The sequence below is a fragment of the Pongo pygmaeus genome, chromosome 12 (genome assembly GCF_028885625.2).
Source record: "Pongo pygmaeus isolate AG05252 chromosome 12, NHGRI_mPonPyg2-v2.0_pri, whole genome shotgun sequence".
NCBI lineage: Eukaryota > Metazoa > Chordata > Mammalia > Primates > Hominidae > Pongo > Pongo pygmaeus.
Window position 1 is genome coordinate 101957953 of NC_072385.2, and position 21932 is coordinate 101979884.

At 37.5% G+C, this 21932-nt stretch overlaps 1 protein-coding gene across 3 annotated transcripts in view; it reads left to right on the top strand.

The window, feature by feature from the left end:
* MEMO1 (mediator of cell motility 1) overlaps positions 1-21932 on the top strand; it is a 142758-nt gene that overhangs the window by 56370 nt on the left and 64456 nt on the right. For all 3 annotated transcript variants that reach the window (XM_054473278.2, XM_063648849.1, XM_054473280.2), the window contains one exon: positions 10832-10913. In XM_054473278.2, the coding sequence (XP_054329253.1) occupies positions 10832-10913 (82 nt within the window). The remainder of the gene's footprint in view (positions 1-10831; positions 10914-21932) is intronic.

Here is a 21932-nt window from a genome sequence, read left to right on the forward strand (position 1 = left end):
GGTAATTTAAAATAACACCATAGTGCAGCACAGTAAGCTTGGTGTTGAAATTGGTTTGTCTTCTGAGAAGACTGATAGATAGATATTAGTTGTTCCCTCTGTGTTAGTGATGGATAACTTGTGGCTGGCAAGAAGACTCAACAGTCTTGTGGCTATATGTGTCCCAAGTAGCATATAAATATCTTAGAAGTCAAAATACTTTTGTCTTAGAATTTAAGATGGCTTTGATTTTAAAAAATCAGAATATTTAATTTATTTTGAAATACCAAATATCAATGAAGAGTGGGACATTAGATTTTAATTTTAGCAAATGGGAACATGGGTTAAATGAGTTAATTTTTCAAAATATTTGAAGAAGAGTAGTGAGATTATGGCGAAGTAGGCCTTGTCATGCATCATTTTTAATGGATGCAGTTTTGGATAACATTTTGAATATATGTATCAAAATCTTATAAAGGGGCCGGGCACAGTGGCTCACACCTGTAATCCCAGCACTTTGGGACGCCAAGGCAGGCGGATCATTTGAGGTCAGGAGTTCAAGACCAGCCAGAGCAACATGATGAAACCCCATCTCTACTAAAAAATACAAAAAATGAGCTGGACATGGTGGTGCACATCTGTAATCTCAGCTACTCGGGAGGCTGAGGCAGGAGAATCGCTTGAACCCGGGAGGCGGAGGTTGCAGTGAGCCAAGATCGTGCCTCTGCACTCCAGCTTGGGTGACAGAGCGAGTCTCCATCTCTAAAAAAGAAAAAAAAAATCTTATGAAAGTTCATACTGATTTACATAGTAAGTCCATTTCTGAGAATCTCAAAAGGAAATAATTGTGTTTTTTTTTTTTTGAGACCGAGTTTCACTCTATCGCCCAGGCTGGAGTGCAATGGCATGATCTCAGCCCACTGCAACCTCTGCCTCCCGGGTTCCAGCGATTCTCCCGCCTCAGCCTCCTGAGTAGCTGGGATTACAGGTGTGCGACCACCACGCCCAGTCAATTTCGTAGTTTCAGTAGAGATGGGGTTTCACCATGTTGGCCAGGTTGGTCTTGAACTCCTGACCTCATGATCCGCCCACTTTGGCCTCCTAAAGTGCTGGGATTACAGGTGTGAGACACCGTGCCGGCCAGAAATAATATTAAATATGGAAAAAGCTTTATAAGTATAGATACATATTACAGAATTGTTTGTAATAACACAAAAATTGGAAACAACCCAATGATTTTATATTAGTGTTTAAGGAAACAGTGATCCATTCACACAAGGAAATATTATTTAATCATACAGTGTCTTTGAAGAGTTTATAATACAGGGAAATGCTTATACTAGAATGTTATGTAAATAAAAGTAGGCTCCAGAATTATATATCATCTTAAAGACTAGAAGGAAATTTGGAAAATATTAATTTTGGCGATTTTTTAGTAATTATGGGATTGTGGTTCTCCTCATCCATATTCCTCAAATTTTCTGTACTGAGCATGCTTTTTTTCTAATGAAAAAATAGCAAGCAAAAATAAATATTTTGATCTTAAAAATAGTTTAGATAAGATGCTATAATCAGATATTATCAAAGTATTTAGTGGCATTTGACAGAGCTAGGAAATTGATTTATAAGCAGTGAATAGGGGTGGGAAGAGAGAATCCAAATTAATGGGCTGTTACAGGAATCAGTGCTAAACCCATTTTCAGATGAGGTGTTCGTAAATGATCTGGAAGAAGTATACTGTGATTCTCCAAATTTGTAGCTCTTTTGGGTATGAAATGCCAGTGGAATTGGTTTTAGCTCTGAAAATTTTGAGACTATATATGAACGGACAGAAAAGTAGTAAGTGATTTCCAGTTGGCCAAATCTAAGAGGTGGTTGGTACACACTAAAGATTATTTATTGGGTTGTTAATTGCCCTCTGCTATTGTATTCTGAAATACAGTGTAGCCAAAAATGTAAATAAATACTTAAAATGTTTACATAAATTAGTAGATAGTAAGGAATCCAAGATATTTGGATTTGGCCTAACCTTTGAGGTTTATATAAAGGCGAACAGTCGGTGTTTTTCACAGTATGATTTTTATTTTATTTTTAACTTTTAAAATTTGTTTTGATTTGGTACAGTACTGCTCTGGATAGGTTTTGGATCATACTTGGCGTGACAATTCCTGCACTCCCTAAGGTGCTGTACCAAGGGCATGCTATTTTCTGTGTGAGGAGCCCTATCAGATACATAAAAACAAACAACATCCCTTGAGATATATCTAAAAATAGGATATGAATTTTGTAAAAAGCATAGCAATAAATTCCAAGTATGTGATCATAGTAGGGCATTAGTAATGAGAGAAAGGATTTGGAGGAAGCTGCTGAAATGTTATTTGTTTTTAAAATCAAATGAGGCTGGGCGTGGTGGCTCACGCCTGGAATCCCAGCACTTTGGGATGCTGAGGTGGTTGGGTCATGAGGTCAAAAGTTCAAGACCAGCCTGGCCAAGATGGTGAAACCTCATCTCTACTAAAGTACAAAAATTAGCCAGGTGTGGTGGCAGGCGCCTATAATCCCAGCTACTCAGGAGGCTGAGGCAGGAGAATAGCTTGAACCTGGGAGGTGGAGGTTGCAGTGAGCCGAGATCGTGCCACTGCACTTCAGCCTGGGTGACAGAGTGAGACTCCGTCTCAATAAAAAATAAAAAGATTAAAAAAAAAACATTAAATGAGATTTTGTGGTTGGTAAGGCTTCTCAGAAACACTTTTCATTGTAGTGAGAAGCAGTGGTTCCGAAATGCTGATTTTTGATGAATTTTTCACTGTTCTGCATTGAAATTAAGAATATCAGAACATCATAGTGAGTGGAGTTTTCATAGTGGTAATATATTTCATGAATTTTAAGATGTACGTTTTCCCACATTTTTTCATTTCTGAAATTGAGATGTGTTTTCCAATCAGTGGCAACTTAAAATTATCATTTGGAAAATAGTTGTCACTGCCTGTTCATATGTGAGTTTGGTAGTTAATCCTACTGATATGACTGACTACACAACGTCACCCCATTGATGTTTCAGTCAACATACTAGTTAAATACCAATTACAGAAGGTGTACCATCCCTGGGTTGTTTTCTGAAACCGTCTGTTACATCATTCAGTGATACCTTTTGGTAAGATCAAGAAAGGGACTGCATTGAGACTTGGGCAATATATGTCAGCAGCTTGGAAGAGAGTCCCAAAGCAATAGAGAAACACTTTAAAAAAATGTTGAATCATGAATTCTCTTAATGGTATGAAGGGTGATACTATGGAAAAACAAGGATTACTGATGACTCTGAGTAAAATGCAATTTAATGATCAGATTGTGAATGTTGAGGAAAATTTTAAGAATACCTTATTTATTTTGCTTTTGTATTTTTTATAAGCACAAGAGTTATATGATAATATTTGTCTGAATAAGTATTTTTTTGTTTTTTAAATTTTTTATTTCCATTGTTTTATTTTTCTTCTTTTCTTTTTTTTTTTTTTTTTTTTTTTGAGATGGAGTCTCACTGTGTTACCCAGGCTGGAGTACAGTGATGTTATCTCAGCTCACTGCAACCTCCGCTTCCCAGGTTAAAGCGATTCTCATGCCTCAGCCTCCCAAATCTGGGATTACAGGTGTGCGCCACCACGCCTGGCTAGTTTTTTCTTGTATTTTTAGTAGAGATGGGGTTTCACCATGTTGGCCAGGCTGGTCTCAATTCCTGACCTCAAGTAATCTGCCTGCCTGGGCATCCTAAAGTGCTGGGATTACAGCTGTGAGCCACTGTGCCCAGCCAAAGAAATACCCTTTAATTGCTTGTTCATTAATAGGTTTTTTTTTTTTTTGACAGAGTCTTGCTCTGCCGCCCAGGCTGGAGTTCAGTGCTGTGATCTCTGCTCACTGCAACCTCTGCCTTCCAGGTTCAGGAGATTCTCCTGCCTCAGCCTCCTGAGTAGCTGGAATTACAGGCACCTGTCATCACGCTCAGCTACTTTTTGTATTTTTGGTAGAGATGGGGTTTTGCCATGTTGGCCAGGCTGGTCTCAAACTCCTGACCTCAGGTGATCCATCTGCCGTGGCCTCTCAAAGTGTTGGGATTACAGGCGTGAGCCACTGCGCCCGGCAATAATATATGTCTGAACAAGTTTAAAAGAACTCTGCCAATAAGTGTAAAATGACATAATTCTAAGCAATAGAAACCATATGTCATAGTTTGAGAGAGGTTTTTTTCCTTCTTAGTAGTACTTAAAATAATGGTGCACCCAAATATTGATGGTATCTTTTTAATTTTTAATTTTTATTTTTTGCGGGTACATAGTAGGTATATATATTTATGGGAGGTACATGAGATGTTTTGATACAGGCATGCAATATGAAATAAGCACATTATGGTTCTGCTAATAGTTGCAAGGGAATGGGGTATCCATCCCCTCAATCATTTATCCTTTGAGTTACAAACAATCCAATTATACTCTAAATTATTTTAAAATGAGCAATTAAGTTACTGACTGTAGGTAACCTATTGTGCTATCAAACAGTAACTCCTGTTCCTTCCTTCTGTTTTTTTTTGTACCCATTAACCATCTCCACCTCCTATCCAACCCTCCAATACTCTTCCCAGCCTCTGGTAACCATCCTTCTACTATGTCCATGAGTTCCGTTGTTTTTTTTAGATCCCACAAATAAATGAGAACATGCAATTGTTTGTCTTTCTGGTGCCTGGCTTATTTCATTTAACATAATGATCTCCAGTTCTATCCATGTTGTTGCAGATGACTGGATCTCATTCTTTTTTATGGCTTATGTGTATGTACCACAGTTTCTTTATCCATTCATCTGTTGATGGACACTTAGGATGCATCCAATCTTAGCTATTGTAAACTGTGCTGCAACAACCATAGGAGTGCAGGTATCTCTTCAATATAGTGATTTCCTTTCTTTTGGGTATATACCCAGCAGGAAAATTGCTGGATCCTATGGTAGCTCAATTTTCAATTTTTTGAGGAACCTCCAAACTGTTCTCCATAGTGGTTGTACTAATTTACATTCCCACCAACAGTGTACAAGGGCTCCCTTTTTTCCATCTCTTTGCCAGCATTTGTTACTGCCTGTCTTTTGGGTACAAGCCATTTTAACTGGGGTGAGATGATATCTCAGTGTAGTTTTGATTTGCATTCTGTGATCATCGGTGATGTTGAGCACCTTTTCATATGCCTGTTTGCCATTGTACATCTTCTTTTGAGAAATGTCTATTAAGATTTTTGCCCATTTTTGATCCCATTATTAGGCTTTTTCCTGTGGAGTTGTTTGAGCTCCTTGTGTATTCTGGTTATTGATGGCATTTTGAAGTTGATGAAATGTGGTTAATTTATTCAGTTTAAAGGATTTAGATTATCTCAAAATCCTGCCTCAGCCTTCCGAGTAGCTGGGACTACAGGTGTGCACCACTATGCCTGGCTAAATTTTGTATTTTTAGTAGAGATGGGGTTTCGGCACGTTGACCAGGCTAGTCTCAAACTGCTGACCTCAAATGATCTACCCGCTTCGGCCTCCCAAAATGCTGGGATTACAAGTGTGAGCCACTGTGCCCTCTTTTGTAATTTTATTGGCCTGTGAAAATCAGAGATCCAGGAACCACTGTTTAAAAAACTCTGGCTTATTCATCTTATTATTTATAGATTTCTCACCATAGATCAGTTTATTTCTTAGTTTGATTTCAACATATTTCACAGAATGATTAATCATGAAATACTGGGTGCCAACAGCCTACTTTTATTTGGCTTTTTATGTGTTGCTTCTTGTTACCTTATACCCAACCATGTGGGATTGAGTTTATTGTGCTAATAGGCAGGTATTATCTATTAAAAAAATGGAAAAAGGTTGTGGCAGTTGGGCATTCTTTAAATTACATATGTAGAATAGTTTGAGCAATACCAGAAGGCTCCCTTGTGGAGAAATGTTTCTCTTACCAGCTTGTTCTGGTATCTAAAATAGATCTTTTCTTTATCTAGACCTTCATTTTATCTCTAGAGGAAACTTAGTATACATATGGATTTGCGAATTCCACGACAACCATTGATCTAGACAGGTTGCTGGAGTATAGCCTATAGGCCAGCAATATTGCTATCACCTGAGAAGCATATTAGAAATGCAGAATCTCAGTCCTACTCTATAACTGTAGGATCAGAATCAGCATTTCAACAAGATTCTCAGGTGGTTCATATTCATATTAAATTTGAAAAGAGAACACATGACTTTTGTCTAGAGTAAGGAGGAGCAGGCTAAACAGCGATAGAGAAGTATAGAAAACCAATTTGTCTTAGTTCATTAGCTTATTTTAGAATGGTTCTGCTAATAGTTGCAAGGGAATTCTTGAAAAGCAGGTGTGTGTGTGTGTGTGTGCGCGCGCATTTAGTGTCTGGTTTTGTCACCATGCAAATAAACTTACTTGGAAAATATTCTTGGAGTCAAGTGGGATTTAAATAGAAGTGTTACTGAATTTCCTACAGCTCATTGTTTATTATCTATTTCTTGAGGAAATACTTCAGCTTAATTCTTTGGGAACCTACTTTTACTATTTTATCCAAAAAAGTAAATGCCCATTTATCCCTCTTAAGGGCAAGATCACGCAAACATTAAGTAGTTTTGCTAGGATTTAGCAATGCTTTTTCTTTTTCCATTTATCAGTGTTTCTTCAAACCCAGTGGTATTTGAAAACCAAAGCACATATTTCTACATCCTTCATGTATCAAGGATACCAGATTGCCAAGTATCGGCTAGCCTCTGTAAAAGAACTCAGATTCACCTTTTTACTTGACACTTTATAGATAATTAAGCAATCATACGTAATAAATAGGTATGCTTAATTATCTTATTCAAAGATAAGTGAGAAACTTGGAGTTTGGCTCTTACCTTAGCATCCTTGGGAAGAAATTGGTCTTTTTACAGAAGTAGCCATATGAAAGCTTGGTTTAGTGCTTAAAAACAATGAGGTTGTTGGCAGTGGGGTGGATGAATTCAGGTATATTTTCCTTGCTTTTATCTGTTTTTCACATTGGTTCTGTAAACTTCCTGCATTGTGAACGTTTTTAGGGTTATACAGTCGTGTTGTTTAATCACAGGGATGCACTCGAGAAATAGTGGTTAGGCCATTTCGTTGTTGTCTGAGCATCATAACAGTGTACTTGCCAACCTAGATGGTATAGCCTACTACACACCAAGGCTAGATGGTATAGCCTGTTGTTCCTAGGCTACAGACCTATACAGCATGTTACTGTATGGAATACTGTAGGCAGTTGTAACAAAATGATATTTGTGTATAGTAAGCATAGAAAAGGGAAAAGGTAGAGTAAAAATACCGTATTGCAATTTTTCTTTTTTTTTTTGCAATGGAGTCTCACTCTCTTCAGGGGCGTGATCTCTGCAACCTCCGCCTCCCAGGCTCAAGTGATTCCTGTGCCTCAGCCTCCCAAGTAGCTGGGACTGCAGGCGTGGCCCACCATGCCTGGTTAATTTTTTGTATTTTTAGTAGAGGTGGGGTGTCACCATGTTGGCCAGGGTGGTCTTGAACTACTGAGCTCAGGTGATCCACCTACGCTGGCCTCCCAAAGTGCTGGGATTACAGGCATGAGCCACGGCGCCTGGCCTGGTGTTGTCATCTTATTGGATCACTCTGGAATATGCGGTTCATTGTTGACTGAAACGTCATTATATGACATGTAACTTATTTTTCCTTAAGTTAATAATGAAATTACTTTGTATAAGTTTTTTGGTAACTGTTCTTAAATTCAAATTTTAAGATGAACGCCATTGTTTAATCACTGAGTCAGACTTTTTTTTGTACTTTGGGAATTTACAAATTTACTGTCCATTTTAAACGTGACCTGTTTATGTGTAGCATTCTAAATATATACAGAAGGACAGTAGATGCTTAATTTCAGTGCATGTTATTGAAATACAAATAAAAAATAAAAACAAGGAATACATACCATTTCATACCCAGATGGACAAAAATGAAAAATTCTGACAATATCAAATATTGGGAACGATGGGAATGGGAACCTTTAACTATTACTTGTGTTAGCAATGATGAAATACAATTAAAACCAAAATCTGCTTCCCCCAGAAAACATCTCTTCAAAGGTAGAAGAAAAAGGAAACAATTTCAGTTTTGAATAAGTATTAAACCAGAATGACATGTGTATCACAAGCAATCTGCTAAAAGATTGCAAAGACCAAAAGAATGCTAACCCTTACATCTAGCCAAGTGGATGCAACCCATTACATACATGTTCTCAAGATAAATAGTAAATAGTGTTCAAGTAAGAGGACTTGATACCATCATTTGTCACACATAGTTTATCCTAAATTCACTTGGTAATTGGAGCAACCTTTTGTGTGAACAAATTGGCTTTTTCTAAAGGAAAAATGAACTCATATCTTTATGACAGGATGTAATTTTACAACTTGGAACTAGATGGCCTGCCAAAGTTAGGCACCCTGTCCTCCCACAGAAACTGGGAGATAAGGGTGCCATCTCTCTTGATGATCTCATTTGAAAGAGATGGTTATAAGGTTCTTGAGAAAGTCAGTTTTGGGCTGCTGGCTAGGTTTTTACAAAGATTTACGTACATCTCTAAGCAGGCAGAGAAAGAATTTACCAGGTTTTGAAAGAAAATCCTCTAAGAAAAGGGGGTGGGGGAGTGCAGGTAGAATTAGGCCTCTTATTTTAAAGTTTCATTTGCCTGTATGTGATGGATAAGTTGATCCAGCTACCTTAGTGGGCAAGTTAGCAATACTGTAGTAGAGTTGAAGAAGAGTACACCCTCTGATTCAGCACTTTTACTTTTAGAGAAACTGTTAACACATGTTCATAGGATACTTGTAGCATTATGTATTAATAGTGAAACATTGGCAACAAAGTATTTGTAAGTAGGAAAGTGAATAGATAAATTTTGCTATATTCGTATAGTGCAGTACTATACAGCCTTGCAAATGATTGATTTAGGGCAACATATATCAACTTGAGTAATTTTCAAAACAATGTTGAATTACTAAAGCAAGTTGCAGAAGGATATGTACAATATATTGATACAACATTTGAAAACATGCAGAACAATACCACTTATTGCTTATTGATACATATACAGTGAAAGTAGAATAGAATGATAAACACAAAATCAGGAAGTGGTTACCTCTAAGGAGGGAGATGTATAAAGGGATCAGCAAGGGATCAATTTATTTCTTAACCAAGGAAAATCTTAAGTAAATAAGGTAGAATATTAAGATTTAATTTATTTAGGCAGTGGGTATGTGTGTGTTTGTTATATTGTTACCTAGATTCTTTTGTAATGTTTAAATATTTAATGATTAAAAGTTTTAAAAGAAAGAGTGGATGGCAAGCAGTGGAAGGAAATGAGGACAACTCTTCAAGAAAATTTGTTGTAAAGGGGACCAAAGAAATGGAGAGGTAGTTGAAGGGAAATTAATCAGTGTTAGTATGACACATTTGCATGCTAATAATAATGATAAAGTAAAAAAGGGAAGAATTGGTATAGGAGACCTATAATAGTTATGGGAGCAGAATCCTTGAGAAAGAAAAAAATAATGGGATCCAGTACAGAAATACTGTTTGGCTCTTGATAGGAACAAGGGCAATTTGTTGAAATAGGAGGGAAAGCAGAATAAGTGGTGGGAAGATGAAGTAGTTATCTTCTCAATTTAGGGTGACCAACATCCAGGTTTGCTTGTGATTTAGCAGTTTCTCAGAATGCAGCGATTCCAGTGCTAAAACTGGGAAAGTCTTGGGCCAACTTCTGATTGTTTTTCCTTGACAAAATGAAAAGCACTGATTATTATCTTCTGGAAGTGATAAGGGGATGAAGGAAGTATTGAGGCTTAAGGTGAAAAGAGAAGCCATGAGTTAATTCTCTATCTTAAAGATAGGAGAGCAGATTCACTACGTTAATGTGATAGGATTTCTGAGCATTTCAGGGGTCTGCTGAAATTTATGGTTATTATTTTAAAGTTTATATCGTTGTATTTCTCTTTAGTCTCATTCAGCTATTCAGGTAAAAGTACTGAGTTAAGTGGAAAGTTGGTTTTAAACTATGTTTTGACTGTGATGGAGGGAGAGAGGAGCAGAGGAGTGAGGCCACAGGCAAGGAAATGATTGTGATGATGGATTTTTGAGTCTCAGGCTAGGTAAGAAGTAAAGAGAGACGAAGGACAGTGGAAAAATTTGTAGGGTCTGTTGGAGTTAACAGGTTTCTGGTAGTGAATTGGAAAAATAAGTATAGTATATTGAGTAAAGGAGCTGAGATGCTTGAAACTGAGATTTTTAAGATACCGTAGTTACTGGTTATCGATATTTCATTATGAGAATAGGGGACTGGAGTGGGATGGAAGAAAAGATCATTGGGTGTGGAAGTGATTACCTTCTGTGGATGTCATTTCAGTGATTAATCTGTAGAGCAGATTTTGGTGCTCTATATAACATATTCAATTATTTCTTCTTCATACACTGAGAGTTTCTGCTTCCTGTTTTATTTTGTTTAAATATTGCCTCAACTTGTAAATCACATTGTGTTGCTCTGAAATGAAGACAGCTGTAAATAAGTAAATCGATAAAAGCAAATTTTGTTTAGTCAGAATTTGGCCTTATCATACGGCTTGTTAGAGACTGTGTAGTTGGTAAATTCAAACATTAACATCCCAACTGATGACCCTATTGCTCATTAAGCTAGTTTAGTCCCACATAAGTTCAGTGAGGGCTTTATGCCACATATGGTTATCTGTAGTACATTGCTTTGCTGACTCTAATTTTGTCTTTGTCTTTTTATAGGACCGCAGCTGAATGCACAGCTAGAAGGTTGGCTTTCACAAGTACAGTCTACAAAAAGACCTGCTAGAGCCATTATTGCCCCGTAAGTCTTTTTGGTTTTTGTTTTTGTTTTGTTTTTTGAGGAGTCTCCCTCTGTCGCCCAGGCTGAAGTACAGTGGCACGGTCTCGGCTCACTGCAACCTCCGCCTCCCAGGTTCAAGCGACTCTCCTGCCTCAGCCTCCCAAGCAGTTGGGACTACAGGCGTGTGCCACCACGCCTGGCCGATTTTTGTATTTTTAGTAGAGACGGGGTTTTACCATGTTGGCCAGGCTGGTCTTAAACTGCTGACCTCAAATGATCCACCCACCTCGGTCTCACTCACGCCTGGCCTGCACCGTAAGTTTTAAGAGTCTACTTAAAATCTTTTTTGTATGTTTATTATTAGTAAATGAGTATCTACAGATTGAACTAAAAATTAAAAACTAAAGTCTATATTGAGCTGAAGAAATTGTGTTCAGTAATTTTCACAATTCTTGTGGGTTTTCACTGTAACTTAAGGATAAAAGAATTGGCTACTTTGGCTGGGTGTGGTGGCTCACGCCTGTAATTCCAGCACTTTGAGAGGCCAACGTGGGAGGATTGCTTGAGCCCAGGAGTTTGAGACCAGCCTGGGCAACATGGTGAGACTCCATCTCTACTAAAAATACAAAAATTAGCTGGGTGTGATGGTACGCTTGTAGTCCCAGCTAAGCTACTGGGGGTGGCAGTGGCGGGGTTCTGAGGTGGGGGATCGCTTAAGCTTGGGAGGCGGAGGTTGTGGTGAGCCAAATCATGCCACTACACTCCAGCCTGGGTGACAGAGTGAGACCCTATCTCAAAAAAAGGAAAAAAAAAAGAATTGGCTACTTTATTTCCTCAGATGCAGTAATTTCAAAATGTATTTTTGATAATAAAACTGACTTTTAAAGAAAAGGTTTTTTTACATCAGGTAAACTTGCTAATTTCGGTAGCCATTGCTATAAATGAATAAGTTATATTTTAAATATTAAAGAGATCTAATTTAATCCCGGTGATTTTTAATTTACAATGAAAAAGATATATTAAGCATAGTATGGTGCAACATGGAACAGCAACTTAATTTTTGAGGAGGAGTAGATTGTGTCTTTTTTTAATTGAGAAAATCTGATTATTTTGTCTTTGCATTTTAGAGTTTGCTTTTTAGAACTGCAAGCTAGCACATACACAGTTAATGATGTGTGCGTGTATGATATGAATTCAGTTAATTTTGATTTGGTTTCCAGTGCTAACCTTCACAACATATTGTCTGAAACACATGGTAACATTTTTTCTGAGAAGAGTGAAGGTTTACTCTTTGCCGTTTGTCTCATAGCATGTTGTTTGTGACTTCTATTGGGTTAAGGTTTGTGCCCTGATAAATAGTAAATAGTGATGACAATATATAATAACCATTTTTAATTAATATCAGAATTAAATGAGTAAATAGTAAATACACATAAAGACCCTACTATTAATGGTAGGCATTTTATATACCAAATATTTTGTTAAATGCCTTATTTGTATATCTAACTTGATCTCATTTAATGGGTGCAGGAGCCTGACTCCTACTTACAAGCTATATGACATGCAACTTTTTTATCTGTTGGGATTTCAGCTCCTCATTGGTAAAGGTGGAATAATAATAGTATTTCCTTAACGCTTTTAACAAAAGATTAAATGAACTAATCTTTATAAAACTTATAGCAAATGACTTACTACTATTTATTTAGTCATTTACATACCAGGCTAAAGGCCAAGTGCTCTTCTTTGTGCTGCATTTTGAGTAAATCAAAATTGCTACTCTTGTGGTACTAGCATTTTGGTACTAGGGAAGACAGGCAGTAAACAAATAATTATATTCTATGTCAGGTGCTGATGGGTGCTAAGAAGAAAAATAAAGCAGATAGAGGATTGAGAGTGACAGTATGGGTAGGGAGTTACTGTTTTATATAGGATTAGTAAGAAAAGGACTCCCTAGTAAGGTAACATTTTAGTCTGATGTGAGAGAGCAAGCTGTGCAGATAGCTGGGGGAAGAGGGTTTCAGGTTGAGGAACAGTGAGCACAAAGGCTCTGGAACAAGAGTATGCTTAGTGTGTTTGAGGAGAAGCAAGGAGGCCAGTGCAGCTGGAGTGGCAGTATAAGGGGAAGAGTGGTAGATGAGATAGGCAGCAGAGGGCTAGATCATGAAGAGGCTTTGTAGTCATAAGGACTTTGGTTTTTATTCTGAGTGATATGGCAAGTCATGACAAGTTTTGAGCAGTAGAATGACATGATCTGACTTAGGTTTGAAAAGGATTACTCTTGCTGCTGTATGGATATTATATTGTGTGGGAACAGGGAGTCCAGTTTAGGAGGCTTATTTTACAATTACAATTGTAGAAAAGAGATGACATAGTGGCTTGGATTGGAGGCTTGAGGCGGAGATGATGAGAAGTAGTGTATTCTGGATATGTTTTAAAGGTTGGACCAACAAGATAGAGAGAAGAAGAGTCAAGAATGACACTTGGCTAGGGGCAGTGGCTCACGCCTGTAATCCCAGCCCTTTGGGAGGTCTAAGCAGGAGGATTGCTTGAGGCCAGGAGTTTGAGATCAGCCTGGGCAACAAAACAAGACTCCATCTCTACAAAAATTAGCTGGGTGTGGTGGGTTGCAACTGTAGTCCTAGCTACTTGGTAGATGGAGGCAGGAGGATCCCTTGAGCCCAGGGGTTTGAGGCTACAGTGAGCTATGGTCTGTTTGCACCACTGTACTCCCGCTTGGGCAACAGTGAGATACCCTGTCTTTAAATATATTTTTAAAGACATGGTTTTAAAATATCATGACTGAATGATTCTTAAGTTTTGTCCTGTGAAACTAGAAGGATGGAATTACCTTTATACTGATAAAGGGAAGACAAGTGGAAGTATGGAGTAGATTTTGAAGTGTTCGTATAGAATCTAGGTTTTTGGTTTTGATCTTGTTAATGTTGAGGTGCTTATTAGATATCCAAATGGAGATTTAGAATGGGCAGCTGGCTATATGAATCTGGAATACAAAGAAGAGGGACCAGACTTGAGATAGAAATAAAGGCTTTATTAGTATATATAATCACAGAGGGTATGGTTGCCTAGGGAATAAAATAAAGATAAACAGGAGAAGAGTTTCAAGGACTAGCCCCTTGGACAAGCCACCTTTTTAGAGGCTAGAATGAAGATGAACATTTGCAAAGGAGATAATGAAGGGAGAATAAGTGAGGAAGGAGGAAAATCAAGAGTGAGTGATGTCTCTGAGAGGCCAAAGGATGAAAAATGTGTCGGGGGAGAAAGTGATCAGCTGTATCAAATGCTGCCAGTGAGGACTGAGGATTGATAATTGGATTTGGCAATGTGGAAATCACTGGTGACCTTGAGAAGAAAAGTTTCTGTGGGGTGGTGGAAATGAAAGTGTTATTGGAGTAGGTTCAGGAAAGAATGAGAGGTGAGGGCGATGAAGACGTAAGTATAGATAGTTTTTTGAGGAATTTTGCTGTAAAACAGAGAAATAGGATAGTATCTATATGGTAAGGAGGATTTTTATTTCATTTGTGAGATTTTAAAGTGTTTGTATATGAAGTGAGTCAGTAGAGGAAGAAAAATTGATGCAGGGATAACGGGACATTCAACTAAGTGAGATCCTTGATTAGGTGAGAAACAATGGATTAATAATAATTTCTTTATAGTAACTCACGAGAGACATTCTCATTTCATCAATTTGCTGGTATTTGACTATTATGGTATGCTACCTTTCCAGTTAAAACTTGTTCTAAATTTGGGAGCTGAGTTGAATCAACATATAATTAAGTTGAGTAGTATTCATAAAAAAGTAGCCAGACTTGTTTCCTTTTTGTAATTAATTTTAAATTGAAATAATTGGGAGTAACCTGGGAAATGGAATGTTTTAGCCTAAATTACAAATATGTTGATTTCCAAGTTACCCCAGATTTTAAAATGGATATTTGAAAATAGTTTTGGCCTTGGTGTGTTTCTGTTACATACTGACTTTGTATATAACGTATAATAAATGTTATAATAAACATATAAACATAAAAACATAAATGTAAACATACAATAATCATATATAAATGTGCATTCATAGGCAATTTCTATTTTGTTAACATAGGAAGACTTTAAGTATAGCCAAGTTTTATCTTATATGGTTTCCAGAAGTAATTATTTTCCTTTCCAAGGTTATCTTTTTTTTTTTTGAGGTAGAAAACAAATATTTCATTGTTACTGGGTGCAGTGGCTCATGCTTGTAATCCCAGCACTTTGGGAGCCTGAGGTGAGAAGATAGCTTGAGCTCAGGCGTTTGAGACTAGCCTGGGCAACATGGCGAAACCCCCTCTACAAAAAATACAAAAATTAGCTGGGTGTGGTGGCATGAGCCTGCAGCCCCAGCTACTCCAGAAGCTGAGATGAGAGGATTGCTTGAGCCCGGGAGGTTGGGGCTGCACTGAGCTGAGATCGCACCACTGCACCCCAGCCTGGGTGATGGGAGTGAGACCCTGTCTCAAAAAAAAAAAAAAAAAAAATGTTCTATGGCATGAAAAGGTCTTATGTCTTATGCTATTTAATAATTAGAAAAATCACATTAATCAAAAACCTACTTTAAGTTTTATAAATGTCAGCTCTCTAGTACTTGCTTTTCTTATTTTTTATTTATTTATTTTTTTATTTTGGGATGGAGTCTTGCTCTGTCGCCCAGGCTGGAGTGCAGCGGTGCGATCTCGGCTCACTGCAAGTTCCACCTGCTGGGTTCACGCCATTCTCCTGCCTCAGCCTCCCGAGTAGCTGGGACTACAGGCACCTGCCACCATGCCTGGCTAATTTTTTTTGCATTTTTAGTAGAGACGTGGTTTCACCATGTTAACCAGGATGGTCTCGATCTCCTGACCTCGTGATCCGCCCGCCTTGGCCTCCCAAAGTGCTGGGATTACAGGTGTGAGCCACCGTGCCTGGCCTTCTTAGTTTTTTTTTTACCTTTATAGGCATAAATCATATCATGGAAACCTTAAATAAACTCAGAACCTGGATATAGTTGTTACTAATTAGGCTGTGTGAAAACGGCAAGTTTTTGAAAGTGCTTAAAAATATTGTTCATTTTTATATTGATATAGATTAAATGGAATAAATACCATTAAAGAATAAATATTGACCTGTCAACGGTTGTTCTATCTTAATGAATTCTAATCTGTGTGACATAAGGCAGGCACATTTGGAGGATTTAAAGGAAATTAATTTGATTAGAAATGTACTGTGGTTGATTTCAGAACTACCTTACCTTGATGTGTAGGAGACAGTATGTGTCCCAGAGATAAGTATTGAAATGATCTCATGAGCTAAAAGTCTGAAAAGCCTTTCTACATGACTTCCAGATATCTTCATACCAATCTTCTTGCTTGTCTTGCACTATGCAGAAATATGTCAGCAACCCCTAGAATGAAGCTGTACAGATATGCATCACTTAAGAAACTTATTAAATATAAAAACATAATCAAATAATTGGTTAACATTAATTTTTTTTACTATAAAACAGGTACTTTCAATATTGAAGCCCCCCTTATACATTTAAAATACTCGATATTAGTTAACCTAGTAGGACTTTGACTTGATATTAGTTAACCTAGTAGGAGTAGTATAGGAGAAAGGATACTTTCACTTTTCATTGTGTACCCTTTATTGTTTGACTTTTTTACTGTTTGCATGTATTACTTTTAATATAAAAATTAGTTTAAAAAATGTAGATGCTAAAAAGCGTGTATATAGAAGACAAGTTTGTATATAGTGAAGCATACCTGTACAGTGCTCTACCACTGGATATCATGAGACAATGAATCTTCATACATTATTTAGTTCTTCAAGTTACTGAGGATGCACAGCTTATTTGTCTCTAATTATTGTTTGTACTAAGCCATAGGATATTCATGTCAAAGTCTCAAATCCTATATGACAGTACAAAAAATATCTAGATATGCAACATTCTGGTTAGTTCATTCTTATTTGACTTCAATAACTTTAATAACTTTCCTTAGCTCAGACTATTTAATATTTATGAGATTCTATTATGTAAAAATAAAATATTCTGAATAATAACTATCTAACTTGGACTTTTTTTGGGCACAATTATCTACTGATTTTTTTAAATTAAAACAGGAATCTTGAGGGCCATTGAGTAATGCCTACAAAATAAAAGAATAAAAGACTAGGTACAGCAAAATAAAATTGAGAGAGGCAATGTGGAAGCTGCTGCATTTGCAAATTATATAGGGCCAGTTGTCAATCAAATTGATCCCATCTGTTCAGAGGAGTTTTCTAATTTAGTTTCTAGCTTTTTAGATCTTACCTTAGCTTAAGTAGATCTTGTGACTTTTCCTATTGTTGGAGGAGATCTTCCCATTTCGTCTGGTTCAGTCTTCTCATTTCATCTAGTTCAATCTTTTTATTTTGCATTTTGCTACTATTAAGTAGAACTAGGACTATTGGACCTGACTTTGTTGCATCGTAGTTAAGTATTCCTTTATTATTCCCTGTATCCTCTTTGATGAAAAGCCTTATGTAGAATGTGTGGTAGACTCTTGGCATTGACAATTTATACTATTCACCTGTGACCTTGAAGGTCTCAGAATGAACAAGTGAAAATCCATGTCCTGTAGTAATTGGTCATTTTTCTATGGTAAGAATTTGAATTATACCCACACTGGAAGGTTGCTGTGTGGGAAACTGTCACTTAACCAGTAAATGTTCATGAGCAATGAATGGACTTTGCGTCCTCACTTGATTGCAGTTCCACAGGGAAAAACAGAAATTCTGGTGTCAGGAACTGGACTTTCCGATGTAAAGGGTCTACTGTGTAGGAGCAAAGGGAGAAGCAAAAGCACTCCCTGTTAAAAGAAGGATCAATTTTTAGAGGCAAGGTTTTAGCTTGATAAAATGTTGTAGGTATTAAGTATAATTTTGTGTTTGCCTTCATGATATGTTAGGTTGGGAATCAGAGTGACTTGGAGAAGCTAGTGGGGATGGCTTTTTGCATTAAGGACTTTAAGAGCTTTTAAAAGACTTAAGTGGGACAGGCCAGGCGTGGTGGCTCATGCCTGTAATCCCAGCACTTTGGGAGGCCGAGGCAGGTGGATCACAAGGTCAGGAGTTCAAGACCAGCCTGGCCAATATGGTGAAACCCCGTCTCTACTAAAAATAGGAAAATTAGCCAGGTGTGGTGGTGGATGCCTGTAGTCCCAGCTACTCGGGAGGCTGAGGCAGGAGAATCGCTTGAACCTGGTAGGTGGAGGTTGCATTGAGCCGAGATCTGGCCACTGTACTCCAGCCTGGGTGACAGAGTGAGACTCTGTCTCAAAAAAAAATAATAAATAAATAAAAATAAAAAATAAAATACTAAGTGGGACACACTTTTACAGTGCATATTAGAATATCTGTAGAGCTTAAATTTTCATTGTTTTGGCTGTTATGCACAAAAGAAAAAATTTTAGCCGTTTCTTTAGTGAAGCCTCCTTTATTATGAATGATCTCTTGATAAAACGTTGTTTCCACATACACGTAGAATCGTAGATTCTGTTAGCAAGAGAAGGGTTAGGAAAAGAGCATCTGTAGTGTGATTTGATTGTCATTATTCTGATTTTCTTCATTACCATGTTTCTGGGCGAGGATAAAGGAAAGTACAAGAAATTATCTTCTTTGATTATTATCTTCTTCCTCCTTTGATGAAGTAGAGTTCTTTGTGGTGGGGTAAAGAGGCACAGTGCACTGACAGATTTTTTTTTTTTCAGTACTCTGCAGTGTAGCCTTGAAGTTAAGACCTTTTCAACTTAAGACTCTCCTTCTCTCCCTGTAACTGTCTTGTCTTTACTTCAAGCAGACTTGGAAGTCTTCAGCTTCTGAGTGGACTGAAACCACGAAATCTGAATTCCGTTATTAATCATGTATTTACCTTAGCTAATTGTGTTTTCAAAACTTTCATCCTTTCGTGTAGTTTTATAGGGTATATGCTCTGTAAGAATTCTCGTTTTCAGGCTTATTGCTTTTCCTATGCCACAGACTCCTTCCTTTCTTCCTTCAAACATGTAAAGATCTCTTATAGTGGGTAACAGTATGTATTCTAGAGCCAGGCAGTCCTGGCTTAAGTCCTGACTTGGTCACTGGCTATCTCTGTGAACTTGAGCAAGTTTCTTAACCTCTCTATTTTAGTTTCTTCATCTGTAAAATGAGAATAATAATAATTCCTACCTCATATAGTTGGAGTGGGGATTAAATGATTTAATACTTTGAAGTACATAGAAGATGCCTGATACATAGTAAGTAGTCAGTAAATGTTACTATTATTATCATTATCCTTTTCATCATCTCCCATGCTCGGTCACTGAGATTTGTTAATTTTTCTTTTTTAGACTCTATCACATTTGCTTCTCTTTGCCCACCAGCACTGATACAGTTCCAGACCATGACATTAGTACCTTGTGCTTGGGTATAGTACTGCCACAGTTTTCAAGAGGGCTTCTATTAACACCCGCCTGCCTCTAAGTGCTAGTTTGTGCCAGTGCTTTTCAGTACTAGACTAATAACAGTTTGATATTGTCACACCTCTGCCCAAGAGCTCACAGCATTTTTCAGTATCTTGTTTTGTCAAGCCCCTATTCCCTTACCTGACTCTGGCTTATCATTACTCTCTTCCTCTACTCAGGCCTGTCTTGTATTTTCTCATCAACTTATGTACTTGGACATTTGCTCATGTTCTTCCTTTAGTCTTTAGGCCCTTCCTTAATGTCCTTACCTTTGTACTCTTATTATTTCTGTCCTAGCCATACATAAAGAATCCAATGATTCTTTCTTTTCTTGTTTTTTTTTTTTTAATTTTGAAATAAAGTCTTGCTCAGTCACCCAGGTGGAGTGCAGTAATGGGAAGAATCCAGTGTTTCTAAGAAGGCTTTCTGGATGTTAAGAACTGAGCTTGGTCAGGAACAGGATTGGTAGAAATGGGAGAGACTCAGACTAGAAAGACAGGTTGATTTAGAGATCAGAGTATGGATTGGGGATTAGAGCCTTTAAATTTAAGAATGACAAAGAGGAACTAAAGTCTGAAAAGCAGATCTAAGGTGGAAGGAGCAGTTTAAGGTGTAAGGATTAGGAAGTGAAAGGATGGTATATGAGTGACAACTGAGAGCAAAATTTCTAGGGAGCGTTGAATATCTGAGATGCTGCTAAGGTTTGAGATAGAGCTGGGCAGATCCAGATAGACCAGCTGGTTTTAAGGTCCACATGGACAGGCAAGATGGCATACTTCTAAATTGGTAAGAGAACCAGTTAAGATCAAGAACCAGGTGTTAGGAATCTGAAGCAGTGAGTAGTGAGGTCTCAGGCACTCAGAGATTGGAGTTGTAACAGAATAAAATAGGTCTCCTGATAAGGCTCTAGTATCAAAATTAGCACAGGATGACATCAAAACTGAGTGTGCTGAGCTAAAGGACTACTAAATTTCCTTCTGGCTAAGATCAGAACTGGGTTGTGAGAATATTGCTGTTTTGAGGCAACTTGATAGGCTCCTTTACCAGAGGTATAGGGCTAGAGTGACTACCATTAATTAAGGCCTTCACTGATTTCAGTGAGCTTAGTGTATGTTCCATATTACTGAGCTCCCAATTAAACACCACTACTATCTTGTATTGCTGTAGTAGACAGCTGTGAGTCTCATTTTCTCCATTCATATCTTAAGCTACTTCAGATTAGGACCATTTTTAAAAAAGAGCCTTGTTGTGATATGATTGGTGTACATTTAAAGCACACAATTTGATGTTTGACCTATGTATGAGGGTAAAACTATCACAATCAAGAAAACGAACATATTCATCACCCTCAAAAGTTTCCTTGTGTTCACTTATAATTCTTCCTTTCTGTACCTCTTTTTCCCCCTCTCTTCCCCTTTCTATGTATGTGTATGTATATATATATATATATATATATATATATATTTATTTATTTATTTATTTATTTTTTTTAAAGAGGTGGTATCTCGCTCTGTCATCCAGGCTGGAGTGTGGGCATGATCATAGCTCACGGTAATATAGAACTTGGCTTAAGCAATCCTCCTGCCTCAGCCTCTTGAGTAGCTGGGACTATAGGCATGTGCCACCATGCCTCGCTGTTTTCTAGAATTTTATTTAAATGGAATCACACAGAATAAGCTATTTTTGTTTGACTTTCTTCCATTCAGTATATTTATTTTTACCCCCTTAAAAAAAAGTATAATTATTTTGAGTGTCAGTAGTTCACTTCTTTTTATTGCTGAAGAGTATTCCATTGTATGGATATATCTCTATTTTTTCATATACCTTTTGAGACCAGGAAACAGTCATTCTGTGCGTAATAAGAGAATTGACTGAATTCAGAGACCAGAGTGTGAAAGGGAAGAATAGTATGGAGAGAAAAGGAGAATAATTATCTTTGTCTTTATCTTTATCTCTAAAGACACAGAAGGAAGTGAGTTGTTATAATAGTTGTAGGGTATTTGTTTTGGTCTGACTTGACTTCTGTTGGTTTATCATTTTTCTGTAATAGTCTGCTAATGCTACTGAAGAGGAGTATAAAAAAACTCAATTATAGGCCAAGTGTGGTGGCTTATGCCTGTAATTGCAGTGCTTTTTAAGGCCAAGGCAGGAGGATCACTTGACCCCAGGAGTTCAAGACCAGCCTCAGCAACAGAGAACTCAGGTCTGTTAAAAATAACAGATGAGCCAGATATGGTGGCATGCGCCTATGGTCTCAGCTACTCAGAAAGCTGAGGCAAGAGGATTGCTTGAGCCTGGGAGGTTGAGGCTGCAGTGAGCCATGGTTGCACCACTGTATTGCAGCCTAGGTGACAAAGTGAGACTCTGTCTCAAAAACAAAAAACAAAAAACAACCTCAATAATCGTGTTACATAGCAACTTCAAGTAAAGCTTGAACGCCTCTAAATTTGTCTTTCAGACAAAAAAAAACTACAAAGTATTTTTAAAGTTTAGAATTGGAACACAGTATAGATCATGTGTTTCCTAATTTCTT